The sequence below is a fragment of the Parastagonospora nodorum genome, assembly GCF_000146915.1.
Source record: "Parastagonospora nodorum SN15 chromosome Unknown scaffold_18, whole genome shotgun sequence".
Lineage (NCBI taxonomy): Eukaryota > Fungi > Ascomycota > Dothideomycetes > Pleosporales > Phaeosphaeriaceae > Parastagonospora > Parastagonospora nodorum.
Window position 1 is genome coordinate 772,374 of NW_001884566.1, and position 19,624 is coordinate 791,997.

The following is a 19,624-nucleotide window of genomic DNA, read 5'->3' on the forward strand; positions in this document are numbered from 1 at the left end:
TGTCCTGCATCAACACGATTCTCCCGCATGTATCTCGCTCTGTTAAGTCGCTTCTTGCATATAATTATTCTTTTCAACAATGGCATATCTACTTTGAATCCAACAAAACACTAGCGCAGGGTTCGGGAATTCTTGACGGGTTCTTATCTCCGCCTGCAGGCACGCCATATGCACGTTCAATTACGACTGCTGCATCCATGTTACCTACCCCGTCTCGAGGATCTTCAGTACCACAACACCTAGATTATCGTGCTACAGATCAACCAGACGACCCGTGTCTAGCTACATTTAGTCGCTTCCCCACGCCATCGCGCCATACCCTCCCCAGTATTCACCATCGCGTCAATTCCCAGGTGCTGCAACACCCTGGGACTTGAAAGCGCTCCAGATGTAACGCCACCGGCGAATGTACCAGTACTAGCACAATGCAAGCGAGATGTCAAGTCCTGGCGTGCAAGATCTTAAAAGTCAAAGGTTGTGCCAGACTTAATCACAGCACTCACATCTTCGATCAGATTTCTTCTTGTACATTATGGGTCACACCGTAGTTGTTTCGAACAATGCCGAGGCAGGTACAACTATTATCCAGACCAATGACGAATTGAAACAAAAGCCGAAGAAATGGTACTTCTACCTCTGGGACACGCTGGACAAGCCCAAGGAAGAACGCTGGTTCATGTTTAAGCTTGATGCCGCGTTGCTTACGTTTGCTTCGCTCGGTATGACCCGCTCATAGCCAAGTAGTCTCACCCGGTACTAATACACATCAGGCTACTTCATCAAGTACCTCGACCAGTCCAACATCAACAGCGCTTTCGTGTCTGGAATGTATGTTGTACCCACAGATGCACTAATCGGACACTGATTTCTTCATAGGAAAGAAGATCTGGGTCTGTACGGGAACGAGTTGAACTACATGCAAACCTGCTGGACTGTCGGCTATGTCATTGGTCAAATACCTAGCAATATCATTCTCACCCGCGTCAAACCTTCGATCTGGATTCCGGCTATGGAGGTAGGATAATCTACATCAAGCAGGGACTTTTACTGACATCTGAAGTTAACATGGGCTGTCTTGACCTTTTGCCTTGCAAAGGCAAATAATGCGGAGACAATATATGCTATACGCTTTCTTGTTGGTATGAAATTATCTGTGCAGCTTGGAGGACAGGAAACTAAGATGCTCTAGGTTTGGCTGAGAGTACATTTTATCCTGGCATGCAAGTGAGTACTCGCAGTGACCATGTCAGATCCGACTGCGAAGAAGGCTCTTACTAATTCTTCCAGTACATCATTGGCTCATGGTATCGAAAAGAAGAACTCGCCAAACGCTCGTGCATCTTCCATACTAGCAGTGCCATCGCTACTATGTTCTCTGGTTACCTCATGGCAGGTGCATACAAGCTTAATGGTAAAGGCGGCCTCAGAGGTTGGCAATGGCTCTTTGTCGTCGATGGTATCATCTCGCTACCCATCGCTCTGCTTGGCTTCCTCGTCCTCCCCGATTTACCAGACACATCGAAACCCTTTTACTTGACCGAGGAAGAACTAGCATTTGCTCAAAAGCGCATGCAACTCGAGGGACGAGAGAAACGACAGCCATACACCAAAGCCAAATTTCGCAAGATCTTCACCAGCTGGCATATATATGCGCTTGTTCCGCTGTACATTTTTTTCAACAATGGCGGCTCGGGCAGTCAGCCAGTATTCCAGCAGTATTTGAAGGCGAGCAAGAACCCGAAATACTCCGTCGGCCAGATCAACACATATCCAACGGCAACGAACGCTGTACAGGTAGTGACCACGCTGATGTATGCTTGGACGAGCGACAGTATCTTGAAGGGTTCTAGGTGGCCGCCACTCATCTTTGGTGGGTGCATGAACATATTATGCTCAACGAGTCTTGCTATCTGGGATATCCCGACGAAGTGGAAATGGGCTTGTTATATTCTCTCCGGATTCGGAGGCGGTCTATCTGGCATATGTATGGCGTGAGTAGAAGTATTCCTCTCCAATACTTTCATAGCTAACGCTTCTCAGCTGGGCCCATGAGATATGTACGCACGACAACGAGGAGCGTGCCATCGTTATTGCATCGATGAATGAAATGGCATACGTCGTGCAGGCATGGTTGCCACTCATTGTTTGGCAGCAAGTCGATGCGCCGCAGTACCGTAAGGGCTTCATCACTGTCACTTTCTTGAGCTTTGCGCTCATCGTTACGGCTATTGTGACTCGGGTACTACACGGGCGAGAGCTCGCCAAAGAGCGAACGGACCAAGAGATTGCTTTCCATCGGAGCAGCTCTAGTGAGGACAGCAGCGAGATTGTTGGGACAAGCGATCTAGATAACAAGCCTTAGTCGTCTGTAGATGGCATATGGCTTATACTAGAAGTCATACCTGTCACATGAGAAGGGAGAAGGAGCATGGACCACCCGTCCATGTGTAGCATTCACTTTAGACAGAAAACTGTCATCAATACAACACAATCTCCCAAATTCCTTGACAGCTTACAGTACTTGTATGCGGTTAACATTGTCTTGATTGATAAGAGCACATATATGGAGCAATTGCATACCTCTTACTCACATCGATTCCTTTCCACCATCGATCTCTCATCCATTCACTTTCGGCAGCGACTAGGGCCTTGGCTATCATTGGGCCTCCCCTTGCTTGCTGTAATTTGATCCAGCCTCTTTTCACAAAGCTCTCCCCAACTCATGTGCGACCACTTTCGCCAACCAGCCATGACAGCCCAATCCGCTTTCCGCTTCCTCGACTTCCCCTCAGAGCTCCAGATAAAAATCTACGATGTCATCAACACGGGCAACTCAGTACCAATGCCCATGTTCAAAGGCCTGTCTTGGTCGTGCCGCCAAGTGAAAGACGAGATGCACTACGAGGGTACCCAGGAAATGGAAAGCATGGTGACGGCAACCGCCACTTCTGGAGCTTTGGACCTCGACTTAACACTCTACGACGACTTTGAAGGAGTACACGAGGTTGTAGCTGCTGTCAACATGCTTTAAATGCTAGAGACTTCTTCGACAGTGCCTCGCTGCACTTCAGGGTACCAGCCAGCCACGAGCGATGATCGCCAGGAGAAAAGCCACCGGAACGTCAACACCCGCGTCCTAACCAATCAGCCACTGACGACAAACACTCCGCTCTGACAGCTGCTCAGCTGAGGAAAGTTTAGAAATGCGTCAAGATGCCCAGCTGCTTACCGAAATCGTGAAGTGCAGTCGATCTGATGCCTTTTCAAGCACAAAACAAGCGAGGGATCTACATGCTCCCGCTTCCTCGATGTCCACATTGGAGACATCGTCCCAAATCCTCGATATCGACAGAAGGAAAGCTAGGGTTTTGTGGATTGTAGCGCATTGTAGTTGAATCAAGACGTGCGAAAGAGGCATGGACGTTGGAGAGAGATCGACCACAGTTCAACAACTGAAGAATGCATAAACTTGCAACGGGCTGCCAGTCACTACAGTCGTCACTGTCCTCAAATCTTGCATTTTTACCTCTACCTAGCTTGAAAAATGGACGTCGTAAGCTTGATACTGCCAGGCCTCGCTAGCACAGCAGCTGTATCTCCACTACCGGGCTGCGGAGTGTTAAGTGATGTCTCCAACCTGCTGCGAATCGGGGATGAAGGCCTACGATACTGCTCGTCTATCCTTAGCATCGGAACTATAGTCGATCCAGTATACTCGACCGTGACAGCGATTCTTACAACTACAATCAGTGAGGTCACGCTCACTGATATCGAAATTGTCAACACCATCTTGAGCGCTGGTACATCATATATCACAGCGGACGAGGATGTTATTGTGACAGAAACTTATACTGAGTGAGTACTTCCCCTCTGTCTAGGAAGAATGCATGCTGACTGCCGCAGTACATCGGTTGTACTGGCATGCCCGACACCCGCTGGCAATGCACCTGTAGGTCGACGAGGACTTGATAGGTTGTGGCACCATCCAAAGCAAACTTCGGCATATTATCCAGTGACTACACCAGCTCATTATGGGGATGGGTATGGTCACGAAAAGCCTTCCAAGCCACGCAGCAAATGGACATACCTACCGAGCTCTGCGAAACATCCCAAGCCGTCATCAAAACATCCTAAACCGTCATCAAAGCATCCCTGGAACAAACCATCGTCGAAGCATCACCCCGCACCGTCGTCTGCGAAAGGTGACGGCAGCTCTTCGACGCAGTATACATCGCAAAGCACGGCGACATCTTCTTTTAGCAGTGTTCAGTCGTCGAGCGTGGCTTCATCTGCCAGCAGCTTATCGTCATCCAGCAGCATCGCTTCAGTACCCACCACATCTTCCAGCAGCATAATATCGTCAAGCAGTACCTCACCATCGAGTGTCCCGGCATCTTCAAGCAGTGTCGAGTCACCAAGCAGCACCCTATCATCCCCAAGCACCCCGTCCCCAACTCCAGATACGCCCTCGCCCACCCCAACTTCGAGCCTTCTCTCCTCTCCCTCTCCCACCCCAACACCAACACCAATATCCTCCCCGCCCCCATCTCCATCATGTTCCACTGCGCCCGCCGCCCTTGTATATTTCGCGTGCGACGTCGTCTCGGCCGCATGTGAATGCCTGTCCCTCACGTCCGCGACACCCACGTCGACCGTGACGACCACGTCAATAATCTCGAGCGTACTCGATGCGCTGAACAGTATCACTATTACTGTCCAATCGCTTGTCACTGTCACTGTAAGTCCATCATCTCTTCCCTTTGTTACACCCTTGTGCTGATAGACATGTCGCAGGTCCCAGCAGTGTTCGATACGACGACGCGCACACTCACGCAGGAGGCGTTTACTACGAGGACGGTCACGGAGTGCCCGTGTGAGAGCCCGACGCCGGATTTGTGTGGGCAGACGGAGGATTTTACGTGTGTGGATTTCGCGAGCGATGGGGATAATTGCGGGGGGTGTGGGAAGCAGTGTGGTGGTGGTGTGTGTGAGCAAGGGAAGTGTTTGGGTTTGAGGATGAGGGGGTTGGGACGGTGGTGAGGGAGAAGGAAGTGTGGAATGTGCAGGTAGGGGAGATGGCGTATTGGTATTGTAATCATGAAATTCGATGTAGACTTCGGTTGTTGCTGAGTGTTTGAGTACGGACTTGTACGCAGTCAACTACGAGGGAGAGTGAAAACGGGCATCCCATAGCCTGAAGCTATCAAACTAGGTTTCGGATTCGGCGGCAAGGCCATGTGTATAGCTTGAGGCTATTGCAAGGGTTGCCTGCTGTTAAACCCTGATCGCTCATGTTTGTAGCGGAGAACACGCGTCTGTGTCCGTTGCATCTGACAGGGTAAAATGATACATTAATCGATACGTCGGACTCATCTCCCAACTCGCATGTGAATGACTGAAGTATATTGACACCGGAGCTCAAGCCTAGACCAAACGTCCACTTCACCGCCTACGCATGTAGACTCACTTGAATCACTCTACAGCAACCCCACGCGCTTACATGTATGCGAACACAGCGATGCGTGGTCTAGAGTGTGCTAGACCGTTAGATATATGCGACACATAGGCCATTAGCGCCACTCAAACACCGACGATGCCTATTTCACCGCGCAGCCTTACGGCGTCGAGAAAAAGGCCCCGACACGGCATGAATCGCAACTCCGTACGTACTGTACAGTAGACAGACTAAATCAAATGCCGGGACCCACTCGACAATCCACCAAGGGGAATGCGCGCCGCACCCGTTCATCAGCAAATGCGGAATTACTCGGTGCGCCATGTCTGAGTTGCAAGCCCCCACGGGTTTCGGAGAGAAAGGCCGCGTTGGTCGGAGGGATGGGCGATGGGCACCGGGACAAACGACTCCCGAAGGAGCCGCGTGCAAGGTGCGGCTTCCGCTGCGCGCAACGGACCGATAACCTGGTGCGTGTTGTGGAAACTGCGTGTTTGAACAGGTCGTGCGTTCGAGATCTGCAAGTGGGTAAATAGATTGGGGAACCTCGGGATGTGGAGAGAGGCAATGCGGAAAGGGTTTTTTGCATGTCTCGCCGACTATTGCCGGTTTCTGTAATGTAGGACGGTTGCCACCGCGTCGAGGCCACGCAATCGAGATCATCAGGATTCAGGAACCCAGGCTCCAAGGCTCCAAGGCACCCATTTTTTTTCTCGTTTTGCTTAGCCAAGTCTGTCTTTGCCTTTGCCCCTCTCGTCCAGACTCAGGCCTCCCCATGCCGAGATGATCGAGTCCATTCTTGCACCTTCTCCGTCGACGGTCGTTTTCCGCGTGTCCACGATGTATTGGGAACTGACTAGGTTGGCTGCATTCCGGGTCCACTCTTCACTTGTGTAATGGTCAAGCGCGCTTTGCACATCGTCCGGCAGTTGTAGGCCCATTAATTGGCACTTTTGTGTGAGCTGCCGCAGGAGAGGCTGTGCGTAATAGCTGAAGCTTGAGAGGGCGCAGAGAGCGCGAAGGCACACCAGTACTCCTTGATAACACTCGCTCCTTTCTGCACCCCTCGGGTCTGGATATTTTTGCGCAATCTCGTCTAGGCTGCCCAGACTTGCCACAGTGATGGGGTGAAGAACGATGAGGATCGCGGTTCCCCAGCAGTGTCGACGTTCGTGGAGCGTTAGTAGTCGCCGTAATTCTAGTAATGAGGTAGATGTCACAGAACGCGCGCGGGCGAGGTATGAATCGTGGTTGTGACAGGAGATGCCGTGATCAAGGACCGGTTGAAAGAGATTGATGATGTTGACGTGATACATCATACTAGCCAGTTAGTACGGACAGAATCGAGAGCCTGGGATGATATACGTACGCGCAAAGTATGTTTACTTTTGAGTCCTCTTGATTGGGATCAAGACTAGCTGGTCTAGTATGCCACCAGGATGTTAGACGAGCGTAGCAAGCTTCGATTAGTTCTGGATGCCGTGCATGGTCCTCGGCTGCAATATAGCTCCTTATCGCAGCAACGCAGTCGAGTATGATTATATGCTTAGCGCATTCTGAACGAAATAGTGCTGTTTAACATAAGCGCTACCCGAATATCGAATTGCACAGGCAACTTACCTTCGACATCCGGCTTATGTTGGTAGGGCATGGCGACTGCTGGTACACTCTGAATTATGACTGGAAAAGAATACGTGAATGACATGTTCCTGATTTGTGTCAGATCTGACAGTAGGTTCGCTGCAAGAGTTGTGGCATACAGTTGGAAGTTGAACAGAGCCCAAGCTGTGACCGCCCGCACGACATCCCATTTTCTCTCTGGTACAGAAGGAGAATTGTGTTCGGCATACGAAGAGTGTTCGCTGAACAACCCTAATTCCTCGCTCATCCGGCATGCCTCTGTAAGGAACACATGGCCTGATTTGTCGCGACCGACTTTTCCAAGGAACAGATCTAGTTGTTTGTCAGTAAAATGGAAAAGGTACAAAGGGGTCGGTGCGCGTGCAGGGAAAGCCATAGGTGTGCCAAGTGACAGAGTTTGACTTGTTGATGCTCACGCAAGTGTACAGGATGGTAGCGAAATGGTGCTGCTTACATAGACATATTGCAGCTTGTATCCTGGTCAAGCTGCTGGTGCCAGCTTCAACATCCCATAGACGTGCTGCTTCAGCGTAGAATGCTGTTGCAATCGACTTGTCCGAGAAGGGCTTGGCTCTATCTTTGACAGCAGGCGAGGTGGACTGTCTACAGTAAGTAAATGTATTATTTCTCCTTGCCCTCAGCCTACATGACAAGAAAAGCGCTAGGGAACGTACACAGGCCGTAGCTAGCACGGCGTTAACCAACAGTTTCGAGCAGAAGTGCGAGCGGCCGCTTGCCATATCGTCAAGGAACGCATCTCGATCAAGGTAGTGGTAGTAACAGAATTCGCGGGTAGTCCACGTAGACAGTATCGAGACGAGAAGATTAGTATCAGTTGTGACGTTCGTCCAATTCCTAGCTGACGCCAGCCTCGAATCCATCGGTGTTTCATCTACAACATCGTGGCTCTCAACAGAGGACGTTGGATGTAAAATGGCATCTATCGAGGTAGGACGCGGGTGTGTGCCTTGGCTGTCTGAGCTGAAGTTGGTCAAAAGTGGTCGTGGGGGTTGCTCACGCTTACTTACCGTGCTGAGACGTCTATGTCAGTGTCGTATCTTCGACGTTGAGTCGGCGGCCCTTCCAAATGCATGTGCATCATGCCTGGATAGGGCAGGCTGTGCGAATCCAGGTTACTGCTAGGAGAGTCCAGTGCAATACGAATCGGAGGTAGAGTGACGGACTTTGCCATGTCAGGCTGATATGGAGAGGGTGGTGGGTAAGGGCTCTGTCGACTAGGTGGGTCGCCATGTCGCACAAAGTCCGCCAGCTCCCGGATGCGCGATGAAGGAGATGTATCAGCTGAATTTGATCTGATGCGTCGAAATATCTCCATAGCTTCCTGCTCAGGCCGCAGCCGCAGGAAGTCGTAGAGTTGGCGTAGATTGGACAGCTCTCCTTGCATTTCTTCATTCTTCCTCTTCATCGCCTGAGACGGCTTCTCGTTGGGGCCCAGCTCGTACACACATTCTGTGTCTTTTTGCGAACAGCATGTGCAGACCGGACGGCTGCCGTCGCATTTTGACTTTCGTTTTCGGCAGGCAACACAGGCACCCAGGGTCACGGTCCTCTTCGGCTTCTGTGTGAGTACAGGCCTGGTCTGCGGCTGCTGAGGCAGTGCTTCGTCGTCTAGAGGAGCAGGCTGCAGCGCGCGGAAGTTGGCCATGATGTGAAGGTGGCTCAAGATGCGGCTGACAGAGTGTAGGTGGAGCTACGAGGACAATGGTGTAGAAGTCATCGGCACGCCCAAAGATGCCAGAGATGCCGCACGAGTCAGCGGCGAGATGTGATAATACTACCGAGCATGGGTGTAACGCATCATAATGCAGGTCAAGAAAGCGGACCGGACAGGAATTTTCTTTGGGGAAAGCAAGGCGCGGGTAGAGGCAGGCAAAGGGACTCAGGCCGCCATGGCACAGGGATGGTGAGGCGAGAAACGACGGACCCACGACGGGAGCACTTCGCCGGGATTTGCACCGTTGTGCATCGATTGCACGAAAGCAATTCCAAAGACCTGACGACAATATGCTTTGCTTGTGAAGGAGACCTTGCTGCGACGTATCGGATCTCTGCGATCCATCACTCCGCGGAAAGTAGCGCAACAGACGCTGCCGAATCCTCCTCAGCGCTTCATCGATTGATTCGCTCCGGGGCGGACTCCGCTGGTGCAGACTGGCGAGACTACCAAGGTTCAAGCATCAAGGAGGCCGACAGCCGCCCGTTAAGCGAACCATACAGCGGACCTATGGTTCGCATACATGCAGCCGTATCACCCTCTGGTAGCCCATTGCAACATGGCTGTGCTGTCCCTGGCGTGGTGGCGATAACAGAAATTTCAGGAGCAGCGCCCATTTCATCCGTGGCAAGTACACATCACCTTGCTGAAGCCGTCTTGTAAACCCAGGCTGCGATCGTCCCCGGTTAGCATTGCGATGAGGTTGCCTATTCCATAGTAGTCTGCTGCTGATATGCCAATACCTCCAAGTAGACTACTCCACACCGGAGGTAAAGGCCGCGGAATCTAGCACAGAGAGCCGCTGCTCCGGAGCCCGCTCCGAGCATGAGCCCGAAACATACATGAAGCGCCTCAGTGCCTCCGATACACGTCTCCAAGCTCTCTCGTCGAGAACACCAGTTTGCCAGCGTACAGGACAGTAGTCTGATCGGGCTGTCCAAGTTATGTGGGCTATGAAACCGCCATGATGGCTGAGATATATTTATGTCGATATATCAGCTACGGCGTATTCATGATATGCCCTGATTGCACTCCTATACCCTCGCCCTGTAGTTTGGTAAATTCTGCCGAGTAGCTCGTACACCGTATTGGTAATACTATAGCTATGCCGACCGATGAGAGTCCGAATGCACATGCAACATGTAACTTCATCTCATGCTACCTCCTCCTTCGTCCGCATGACCTTGCCTTGCTTACCACCATCCACATTTACTACTTGGCCGTGGACATGGCTGCTAAAATTGTGGCTTGCGAGTGACATAATCGTCATTGCAACCGCCTTGACCGGAATAGGCTCATACAGAGCAGTCTGCCGCGATTAGCGATGATGCTCCACAAACAAATATAGCAGTTTCGCTAGGGCTAGGGGTGTGCATAGCGAAGTGACGTAACACGGGACGAAACATGAGAGGTCAATATTACCGTTGCTTGCGCCTCGAGATAGCGTTGGTCGGGGTTGAGCTTGCATTCATCATACCAGCGATCCGTCTCGACCGGACCTGGGGCGACCACGCTGACGCGGGCACATGGCCACACCCTCGGTGCTTCGGTCCTCAGGGACATGAGCAGACCTCCTTGCACGGCGCTCTTGGCCAGCGACTACGCTACGTTCGCGCCCTCGCCAAAATGGCCGCTCTCCGATCCAATGATGATGAGGTTAGGGTGCTGGGCCAACACGAGGCTATCTTGCTTGCTGTCGCAGACCCTGAAACCGGGCTCGTGCTGCTAGCCAAGTTCCAGCCACGTTCACGTTGAGCACGCGCCGCAGTTGGTCCAGGGAGACGTCGGTGAGAGCAGCCGGGTCCAATAGAGAGAGATTAAGCGACGCTAGGGCAATACAGACTTCTATCGGACCATGCGTCTGGGTGGCTACAGCAGAGGCCTCTTGGATCGAATCCCCGCTGGACACATCGAAGTAGATGTTCTGGGGCCGCGGACGTGCTGGGTGTGGTTCGTGGAACTCATTGCTCGAGTAAGCAATGTCGAGCAATGAAACCTTCGACCCGACTGCAAGGAAGTGATCAACTAACACCGACCCAATCAAGCCAGCACCGCCGATTATAGGCACAGAATCAAGCCAGCACCGCCGATTATAGGCACAGATCGGCCTGAAAGGCCGAGATCAAGATCGAGGAAGAGAGTTCATGCTGGCATCGGTTGCAGCTCCACAAGCACAGAATGGTTGAGGTTGAGGTACAATGCGGGGACGGAATGGCCGTCCCGCATTCAACGTGTTAGTCCCTTGCTACTAGGACTATCAATACGAGCTAGCAAGGGTGATGATTTCACATATGCATGCTCGACGAAAACGAAACCACGCTTTTACGCCAAAGAGACGACAGCTATTCACCGCTAATGTAGGACATTTTTGAGAGTTAAGGTTGTGCATGTGAGAGCGCTTGACTCTATGTCGTACAAGTAGTCTCCAGGTTATTCTCCGAAGTTAGGAGACAGCCACAAACGCCACGAAAATGCCGAAAGGAGGAATTTACAAGAGGCACGCGACACCATCTAAGCCGGCTTCTTCTTATTTGAATTAGCAAGCTTTCGCATGAACGCGTTCTTGACGCCTTTGGTGCCCTTGATCTCCTTGTTTCTACTCTTGTTGTACTCCGCATACGCCATTGTCTGGCCGCCCGAAAACTCCGATAGCGTCCCCGCAGCTCTTCGAACCCCCTTCTTGTTCTTGCCCTTACCGGACGCGAAGTTGGTGCCGAAAGCGTCACCCTCAATCCTCTCCTCTTTGCCGTCTTCGTCTCGCGCCAGGAGCACGTCCATTAGCAGCTCGCGGCGTTCTGACGGGGTTGCAAAAGCGAGATCGGTCGATTGCTCCATACCCTCGAGGCGAGTGATAACCTTGAAAGCATAACCCTGGTCGACGAGGAAAGCCTGGCGCTTGGACGAATAGTACATCTCGTCAGTATCTTTCGACACTAGGGAGTAGAAGAAGGCATTGAAACCCTCGTCGTTCCTCCTCTTGGCTCGGAGAATGCGACCAAGTCGTTGTGCTTCCTGACGACGTGAACCGTAATGTGATGATACCTGAATCAGACAAGTTGCCTCCGGCAGGTCAAGACTGGTGTCGCCAATCTTGGACAAGAATATGGTGTTGACGTTGGGATTGTGCTGAAAGTTTTCCAGAATCGTAAGTCGCTCTGCCTGTGGGGTAGCACCGTAGATGAAGACCTTGTTGAGCTTCTTGGCATACTTTTCAAGCGCGTAGACATTGTCAGAAAAGACAATGATCTTGTCTCCTCGAGATTCGTGGTAGTTGATCAAGAACTGGCATGCTTGGAACTTCCTCGGGTTCATAATTGATAGCAACGCCCTCTTCTGTGTAGTCGAGGGCTTGAGCCACTCTGTGTAGAACTCGGGCGTCATCTGGCACCACACTTCTGCACATTGCACACGAGCAATATGCCCCTGCTCGGATAGTTCTTGCCAGTTGGCTTCATACAGCTTCGGGCCAATCAAAAAGTTGAGATCATCGATCTTGTCGTCCTCTCGAAGAAGTGTGGCAGTCAGGCCAAGCTTAGCATGCGACGCAATCTCATAGGTGACCTTTTTGAAAATATTGGCGGGTACAACGTGGACTTCGTCGGCAATGAGCAAACCCCATTCACGGGACCGAATGAACTCCATGACCTTCTCCGCGTCGTATGATCGCTTGCGCGCGTTACTAATCATGGAGTATGTGCTGATGATGATACCCGCGTTGCGAGGGAAGCTGTTTTTGTTGTCTGCAGTGAAAACTGCAACATCTTCTGGATTTATGTTTGACCACTTGATGAACTCGGCTCGCCACTGGACAACAGACATGGCACTGGTGCACAGCACAATGACAGATTTCTTGACACCACAAGCAGCTGTGATGCCGACAAGAGTCTTACCTGCACCACAGGGAAGCACAATGATACCTGAACGAGCGCGCGAATTCGAAAACATCTTGCTGAGGGCTTTTTCCTGATAGTACCGAATCTGCGCATGGGGCTTCAGGTCAATTTCCAGATTCGCGTTCTTGTTGTCGTTGTTGAAGTCGTACTCTTCTGTGAGGGGAAGTCCAATGGCACGACATCGCTTGACTACTTTCTCGCGATCCGCACCTCTGATCTGGAAGGAATGAACCTGAGCAATCTCTTCATCATCATCGTCCTCTCTTAGCGATGCAATCATCTCGCTCGGTGCTGGAGGTGCGGCAGCCGCCTGCTGTGCAGCCATTTGGTTCGCCCCGGCTGCCAATTTGGTACCGGGGATAGCCATCTGACCAATCTTCGGCGCAGCTTCCTTGATGAGACCATCGGTGGTATCGGCTCTACATTCAGCGACAATGGGATCCGCAAGCAGGCGCTTCAGAATGCTCGGGTCTTCACTCTCAATATACGAGAGGGTCTTCTTGAGCACAATCTTGGCTTTGCCGAATGCGGACGTCGACTTCTCGACAAAGTGGACGATGGCAGCTGACAGGTCTGTCTTGGAGTACATGTCGAGCTTGTCGATGATCTCCTTGCTAGAATGACCGACACTGACAGCGGCGAACAGACTGTGCGTAGTCAGCTGGTACTCGTGCATCTTGGAGACACGCGACTGCGGCTCGGCAATGTTGATCAAAAAGTCCTGGGCCTCGTCGAAAAGCGCGTGGAATGACTCGAGGATGATGCCGCCTGCGTCGTTGACCCAGAGCGGCCGGTTGTAGTGGTCAGGCTTCAGGTGGGCGTTCCACTGGTCTGACTTCCTGAAGAGGTCCCCAGCGGCGTCCTTCTTCTGAGTCGCACGCGCGCGCTTTGTCATGGCCTTGACGTCGAACTCCTCCTTGAGGTTGTCGAACGTGTCCTGATCGCTCATGGGGCCCTCGTCCTGATCGTCCCAGCCATCCTCGGCCTCGGCCTCTGCCGCCGTCTGCGCTGCTGCTTTGCGTTTGGGAGGCATGGTCGTGGCTGTGGCTGTAGCTGCGGCGTACAGCGGAGGTTATGCGGCCACAGCCGGAACTCCAAAGTCGAGTTGAGCGACAACAGGCAGGGCGCGACGGGCAGAGTTCGGCTGTGGGCGAGAGGGGGAAGGGCGAGTCGAGGCACGTGAAGTTCTATGAGCGGAGCAGCGGTGGTGAGGAAAGACGATGGTGGCGGAAGCCTGGATGTCTCAAAGGCTCAAAGAGACCGGTCGCTTATGTAATGACGTAGTGCTGGCTAGCTCTCCACCCGTGCTGTTTGTTCTCTCTGAAGATGATGCAACAAGTGTGGGGTGTGAAGAGACGAAGAGACGAAGAGACGAAGAGACGAAGAGACTAGGCACGAGTCGCAGCGCACTTCCTGTGGTGCTGCTGTCAGACTGCACAATGTTGCGTGATTGCGTGTAGTGAGAGGCGCGTCGCCAACCAGTCGCGAAAGCATGTGAGGAGTGACAGCCGGCGTTGGCAGGTGGCAGGTCCGACGCAACCACAACCACTTGGATTCCTCACCAAACACGATGCGCACATAAGCAGAAGCCGTGACATTGCACATCGATGGGCGCGTCCGACTCCAAACTCACCTTTAAGCAGGGCATCTTCCGCCTGTCTGAGCCCAAGCAGATTCCGGCAGACGATGTCTACTGGACCGGCGTATGCCAGCCCTGTGCCCTCGTAGTCGGCCGTGCTAACTGCTGTGCCAGTTCTGGGAGCTGCCAGAGTCGACCGAGGATGTCTTCTCGCTGTTCTCGCCCGCTGACATCCGCCGCACGCGCGACAACAACCTAGCCAACCTTGAGACCCTCATCCTCGCCGTCACCTCGCGCCTCAATGTGCTGCGCAACCACCCCTCGTTCCCCGACCCCGAGCTTGCCCCGGAGCGCGATGCCCTCAACTGCATTCGCGTCCTCACCCGGCTCCTGCCGTTCCTGTACGAGGAGGACCGCCTCGAGCAGTGGGAAGACGACTTCTTCTGGGCGACGCGCCGAAAGCGCAGTCGGCGGGGCCAGGTGCGCAGCGAGGTCATCTTCGATGAAGCAGACCCTGAGCAGACGCCGACGCAGCAAGAGCCCGAATTCGAGACTGCGAAGCCGCTCGCAGAGGAAGTCATCGACACACTGATTGACCTGCTCTTCTTCTCCGAGTTTACCCTGCCAAAAGTGCCAGCGGGCAAGAACAAGGTCACCTACGCCATCTGGCAGAGCGGCGTGGGCTGCAACACGCCCGTTGCCTCGACAAAGGAGTTCGAGAGCAACAGAACCGAGATCTTGCGTCTTCTGCTCACCTTTGCAAGCAAGTCCATGTACATGTCTTCTGGTGCGCAACCATTGTCTTTCCACTGTTGTGGCCTTGCTGATGTGCGCAGGCATTCTCCCCGTGAAAGGTGTCAAAGCCATCACATATATTGCAACCTGTCCGGACAAGCAGGTTGTTCTATCCGTCTTGTGCTCGTTACTCAACACGGTCCGTAAAGGCACTCGCTCGCTTCTGCTCCTGCTCCTGCTGACTTGGACAGACTCTAAAGTACAATCCCGCAACATGGCGCGTGCCCTACGATCACGTAGTCTTCAAAGATCAGAGGCAAATACTTGTGACATACTGCTTGCAACTCCTCCTGGTACTCATCCTGTACCCAATTCCAGAGGCAGGCAACGGTCCTGCGCCCAAGAATTTCTTCCGCCACTTCTTAGGCCGGCTACATAGACCACAGGACTTTCAATTCTTGGTAGATGGCATGACTCGCATTCTGAACCAGCCCGTATGTACGACATCATGCTTAGCAAACATCAACTGACACGCAACAGTTGCAAGCAAACACGTCCTACCTGCCAGGGAGCCAGAAGTCACTGACTTGGGCACCCGAGATGATCATGCTCTTCTGGGAAGCTCTGCAATGCAACAAGCGATTCCGCTCGTTTATCATCGATACCGACAGAGCTCACGATTTCGTGGTACTGGTGCTGTACTACGCAATCGACCAGCGCAACGACCCTACAAAACAAGGTCTGGTTCGAATGTGCGTGTTTGTGCTGCAGACTCTGAGCGTTGAGCCAAACTTTGGCAAGAGTCTCAACAAGACTTTTGAAGGCCAAGAGTCGCTCCCACCAAGCATACGGATCCCTAACTTTCATGGTACATATGCCGACTATGTCATCACTGTATGTGCTATGCCCCCTTTTTTTTTAAATCTGTGCTGACATGAAAAGTCCATTTACACCCTCCTTACAACGGGCAAAGGTAGACTCGATGCGGTTTACCCTGCGCTCCTGGCTATTCTCAACAACATTGCAGCTTATGTGCAAAATCTCGGCCGTTCAACCAGTTCCAAACTACTACAGCTCTTTGCGTCAATGTCGTCGCCGAGCTTCTTATTCGCCAATGAGAACAACCACACACTCCTCCAATCATTATTGGAGGTGCTGAACGCCATGATTGAGCATCAATATCAACGTAAGTACATCACGAATGATACAATTCTTGTCTCTGACACGACACCAGACAACCCAAATCTCATATACGCGATTGTGCGGTCTCGTAAACGATTTCAGGCACTGCGAGACTTTACGCTCGAGAGCGGACAGGAGGAGATAGAGCGACAGAACCAACTGCGTAAAGAGGGTGCATCTGAGCTTCAGAGAACGAACTCGATCGACAGCATCAGAAGTCCCACGGTCTCACGAACGCCCACGTTGGGCAACGTCCCTGAAGAGAACAGTGCCTTTGCAATTGGTGATGATGATGACTCTGATGCCGACGAGCCACATCCAACGGAGGCACCACAGTCACCAATACATTCGCCTTCGGGAGCTTCAAGAAGCGCATCGATAGCATCTTCTATTGATGAAGCTGTGCCGCTTCAGTTGAGAGGCATGTCAGAGAAAGCACGGGGGAAAATGCCCGTGGGGCAGCCCGCTTTCTCAAGGCAGAACAGCATCTCAAGCTTGAGTAGTTTGGCAACACCAGCACTGGCAACGAATGAGTTCTTTACGCCATCTTCTGCATGGGTAGGTAGACTTTCTTTATTGATGCACTTTACTGATCATCTACACAGCTCGAAAGTTGGCTATCGCAGCTGCCACTGCATTCCATCTTGATGTTGATTTCGCAGCTTGGGCCCAAGATGCCGAGCACGAGTTCCAATGACACGGTAGCGGCGCTCGAAATCATTCATGATACAGAGGTGCGAGGCATCGAGCCGTCTCCAATCAGGGTCCACCTCTTTGAGTGGTCCCCCTTGTCCCTCGGCTGGTATGAGTCGCTTCTGTGGGGATTTGTTTTTGCGCAAGAGATGCTCGTAGCTAAGGGCACTGCCGGGGTATGGAACAACACTAGTATAAGGCTATTCAAGGTGCAAGAGGCCGCAGCGCAAGCACCTTCACTGATGCAGCCACGGGGGGCCGTGGATGCAGTGGGAAGCAACCTTGTACAGCGAATTGGCAGCCTCAATCTGCGCGGGGCAGCCACTCAGGCAACGCAGCGGGTCTCGTCGAGCGGCGGAGTGACCGGAAATCCGACAGCGGGTGGTACAGTTAGAGACGTCTAGCCATGTCGACAGATCTGTTCGAAGGCAAATGAAAGCTTATGGTACTATCTACTCATACGGAGCGTTCATTGGTGTTCCTGAACTGCACGTCAGGCTCATTGCCCTCTTTCGAACAAAGTTTGTCGATCACTTCGGCTATTACCTTGCTGCACTGCCACAACGCCACAGTTGTCGCCACAGCAGATCACAAAGTACATGAGTAAACAGCCAACAGCAACGCGAGGAACATCGCGAGGTAGAATCTAGAACATGTCAAAACCGCCATTGTACGCGTACTCTTGGGTTCGTATTGACGTGTCCAGAAGATTCCTTATCTCGTCATGCTACTGGGCACGCAAGAAATGACCTTCCTGGAGGTACTCGTAACCTTGTCATTATTCCGAAGTCTACGCAATTTATTCCCCAGGGTACTTGTTACACTAGAATCCGCTTTCATTTTGAAAACTATGGGTACATGTGGGACGTATTACCATGACTGAATTAGTGCAGAATGAGGCAGAGGCGATTACGCCTTACAGCATGCATGTATGTGCAAGGGTCGATGAATAATTGAACAAGACTTTGCTAATGGCTGCAGGTTTCATTGCGATACCTGGAACTCACGAAGAAGAAATTGGAGCTCACAAGACTTCCACGAGAACTTGAGCTGCCTGGGCATAGGACATGGGAGCATGGTACACCAAAGGCTGTGCTTGAGCCACTACTCGATTTCTGGTAAGTGTTGGTCATAGTTCCACAAATACTTTCCATCTGAAGCAAGGAGTACAACGGCTCTCTACATCGCAAAGGAGAGCAACACACCATCACCACGAACTGATCAGAGTTCAGGCTAGAAGGCTACGACTGGCGCGCTGCCGAAACACAATTCAACACTTCGCTTCCGCAGTTTCGCACCAGCGTCACCATACTATCGGCTACGGATAAGTCTGCGACACACTCACTACGCATACACTTCGTCCACAAGCGCTCGAAACATACAAACGCCATCCCACTGCTTGTGTGCCACTCGTGGCCGTCGTCTTTCATCGAGGTACAGCGCATTATCGATGCACTTACAGATCCCCAATCGCAGCCAGGCTGTGGTGAGGGCGCCCAACAAGCTTTCCATGTGATTGCGCCGAGCATACCGGGCTTCGGCTTTAGTGATGCCAGTTCATCGCTGGACTTCGGATTGAAAGAGACTGCCTCTATGTTTGATGGACTGATGAAGAGACTCGGCTATGAGTATTATGTTGCTCATGGAGTAGGATGGCAAGTGATTTCCGTCGAGATGGGACAAATACTGACCGTCACAGGGGCTTTAGCATATGCCGCGCGCTGGCGCAACAGCACCCCAGACACTGCCATGCCGTTCATACGGCAAATCCGTCTTTTGCTGAGCCAACGGCTAAGCGGAACACAATGGCGTTCCTCAAATACAAGATTGCAAAGTTGACCAAGGGAAAGTTGCCCCTTTTGAGCTTTGGCTATCTCCCTGCTGAGCTTCAGTCGTGCCGCACAATCGAGGACCTTTCCACACCCCGAAATCCGTTCCATTCTAAGCAGCCACTCGGTACAGCACTGCACCAGTTGTACTCGCTTCGGCCACAGACTCTGTCTTTCTCGCTTTGCGATTCGCCGGTTGGACTACTGGCGGCGCTGCTGGATGTGATTCATACTCGAGCACCTTCGAGTTCACCATTGACGTCTCGATCACGCTCGCCATTCCTTTCGCTTACTGAGCTCGAGGTGCAGAACCAGGCTCTCCCAGGACATGCCGGCAATCATTCAAGTTTTGCAGAGCGTCCATACGGGACGACGGCCCGAGACGATGGAGCCGAGGCAAGGAGTTACACATGGACACCTACTGAAATCCTGAACTGGACTATGATGCAGTGGCTTCCAGGCCCCGAATCGTCACTTCGATGGCTACGCCAAGCTCACCTGGACACGACGGTACCAGATTGGGACGACTGCTGCCCGGTACCTCTAGCAATCAGTTCGTTCCAAACGCAAAGCAGCCTTCCATCAACACCATTGATGTGGGGCTCAACCTCATGGCAAATTGAATGGGTACGTTTATGCAGACGCTGCTCACAGCATACAAGCTCACGCGGCAGCAGGTCAAGCGCCACCAACGGTGCGCCACACTCCCCGCATGGGAAGCGGCGGATCTGCTAGTGCTCGATCTGCGAGAGTGCTTCGGGACATTTATGTCGCACGGCAAGCTAGCCAACCTTCCTGTTACAGCAAGTACAGCGTGAGCGATGACGGCAAGCGATAAAGAGTGTGGAAAGCTGCTATAGCTATACCAGCAGGTCGTTATGCGCA

The 19,624-nt window shown here is 52.3% G+C and overlaps 10 protein-coding genes across 10 annotated transcripts; 7 read left to right on the forward strand and 3 right to left on the reverse strand.

The window, feature by feature from the left end:
• Positions 1-532: 532 nt before the first annotated feature.
• On the forward strand, positions 533-2,362 carry SNOG_11214 (hypothetical protein; the record flags this gene model as incomplete). Its single annotated transcript, XM_001801405.1, has 5 exons — positions 533-719; positions 771-828; positions 877-1,015; positions 1,288-1,984; positions 2,058-2,362. 5 exons carry the CDS (start codon positions 533-535, stop codon positions 2,360-2,362), a joined length of 1,386 nt encoding a protein of 461 aa, XP_001801457.1.
• A 387-nt stretch (positions 2,363-2,749) lies between these two features.
• On the forward strand, positions 2,750-3,031 carry SNOG_11215 (hypothetical protein; the record flags this gene model as incomplete). The annotated part of the gene is made up of 1 exon (XM_001801406.1): positions 2,750-3,031. One exon carries the CDS (start codon positions 2,750-2,752, stop codon positions 3,029-3,031), a length of 282 nt encoding a protein of 93 aa, XP_001801458.1.
• Positions 3,032-4,031: 1,000 nt separating this feature from the next.
• SNOG_11216 (hypothetical protein) lies at positions 4,032-4,617 on the forward strand (the record flags this gene model as incomplete). Its single annotated transcript, XM_001801407.1, has 2 exons — positions 4,032-4,041; positions 4,271-4,617. The coding sequence occupies 2 exons, from the start codon at positions 4,032-4,034 to the stop codon at positions 4,615-4,617; spliced, it is 357 nt and encodes a 118-aa protein (XP_001801459.1).
• A 1,557-nt stretch (positions 4,618-6,174) lies between these two features.
• On the reverse strand, positions 6,175-8,759 carry SNOG_11217 (hypothetical protein; the record flags this gene model as incomplete). The annotated part of the gene is made up of 7 exons (XM_001801408.1): positions 6,175-6,650; positions 6,788-6,803; positions 6,839-7,023; positions 7,073-7,405; positions 7,548-7,692; positions 7,768-8,074; positions 8,122-8,759. The coding sequence occupies 7 exons, from the start codon at positions 8,757-8,759 to the stop codon at positions 6,175-6,177; spliced, it is 2,100 nt and encodes a 699-aa protein (XP_001801460.1).
• Positions 8,760-8,778: 19 nt separating this feature from the next.
• On the forward strand, positions 8,779-9,491 carry SNOG_11218 (hypothetical protein; the record flags this gene model as incomplete). The annotated part of the gene is made up of 2 exons (XM_001801409.1): positions 8,779-8,794; positions 8,923-9,491. The coding sequence occupies 2 exons, from the start codon at positions 8,779-8,781 to the stop codon at positions 9,489-9,491; spliced, it is 585 nt and encodes a 194-aa protein (XP_001801461.1).
• Positions 9,492-9,981: 490 nt separating this feature from the next.
• SNOG_11219 (hypothetical protein) lies at positions 9,982-10,391 on the reverse strand (the record flags this gene model as incomplete). Its single annotated transcript, XM_001801410.1, has 2 exons — positions 9,982-10,137; positions 10,251-10,391. 2 exons carry the CDS (start codon positions 10,389-10,391, stop codon positions 9,982-9,984), a joined length of 297 nt encoding a protein of 98 aa, XP_001801462.1.
• A 63-nt stretch (positions 10,392-10,454) lies between these two features.
• Positions 10,455-10,821, forward strand: SNOG_11220 (hypothetical protein; the record flags this gene model as incomplete). Its single annotated transcript, XM_001801411.1, has 2 exons — positions 10,455-10,572; positions 10,670-10,821. The coding sequence occupies 2 exons, from the start codon at positions 10,455-10,457 to the stop codon at positions 10,819-10,821; spliced, it is 270 nt and encodes an 89-aa protein (XP_001801463.1).
• A 371-nt stretch (positions 10,822-11,192) lies between these two features.
• SNOG_11221 (hypothetical protein) lies at positions 11,193-13,754 on the reverse strand (the record flags this gene model as incomplete). The annotated part of the gene is made up of 1 exon (XM_001801412.1): positions 11,193-13,754. One exon carries the CDS (start codon positions 13,752-13,754, stop codon positions 11,340-11,342), a length of 2,415 nt encoding a protein of 804 aa, XP_001801464.1. The 3' UTR covers positions 11,193-11,339.
• Positions 13,755-14,328: 574 nt separating this feature from the next.
• Positions 14,329-17,362, forward strand: SNOG_11222 (hypothetical protein; the record flags this gene model as incomplete). The annotated part of the gene is made up of 6 exons (XM_001801413.1): positions 14,329-14,424; positions 14,475-15,087; positions 15,336-15,533; positions 15,604-15,929; positions 16,110-16,775; positions 16,823-17,362. 6 exons carry the CDS (start codon positions 14,329-14,331, stop codon positions 17,312-17,314), a joined length of 2,391 nt encoding a protein of 796 aa, XP_001801465.1. The 3' UTR covers positions 17,315-17,362.
• Positions 17,363-17,785: 423 nt separating this feature from the next.
• On the forward strand, positions 17,786-19,035 carry SNOG_11223 (hypothetical protein; the record flags this gene model as incomplete). Its single annotated transcript, XM_001801414.1, is given in 5 exon segments — positions 17,786-17,839; positions 17,892-18,028; positions 18,143-18,557; positions 18,644-18,866; positions 18,884-19,035. 5 exon segments carry the CDS (start codon positions 17,786-17,788, stop codon positions 19,033-19,035), a joined length of 981 nt encoding a protein of 326 aa, XP_001801466.1.
• Between the last annotated feature and the right edge of the window lie 589 nt (positions 19,036-19,624).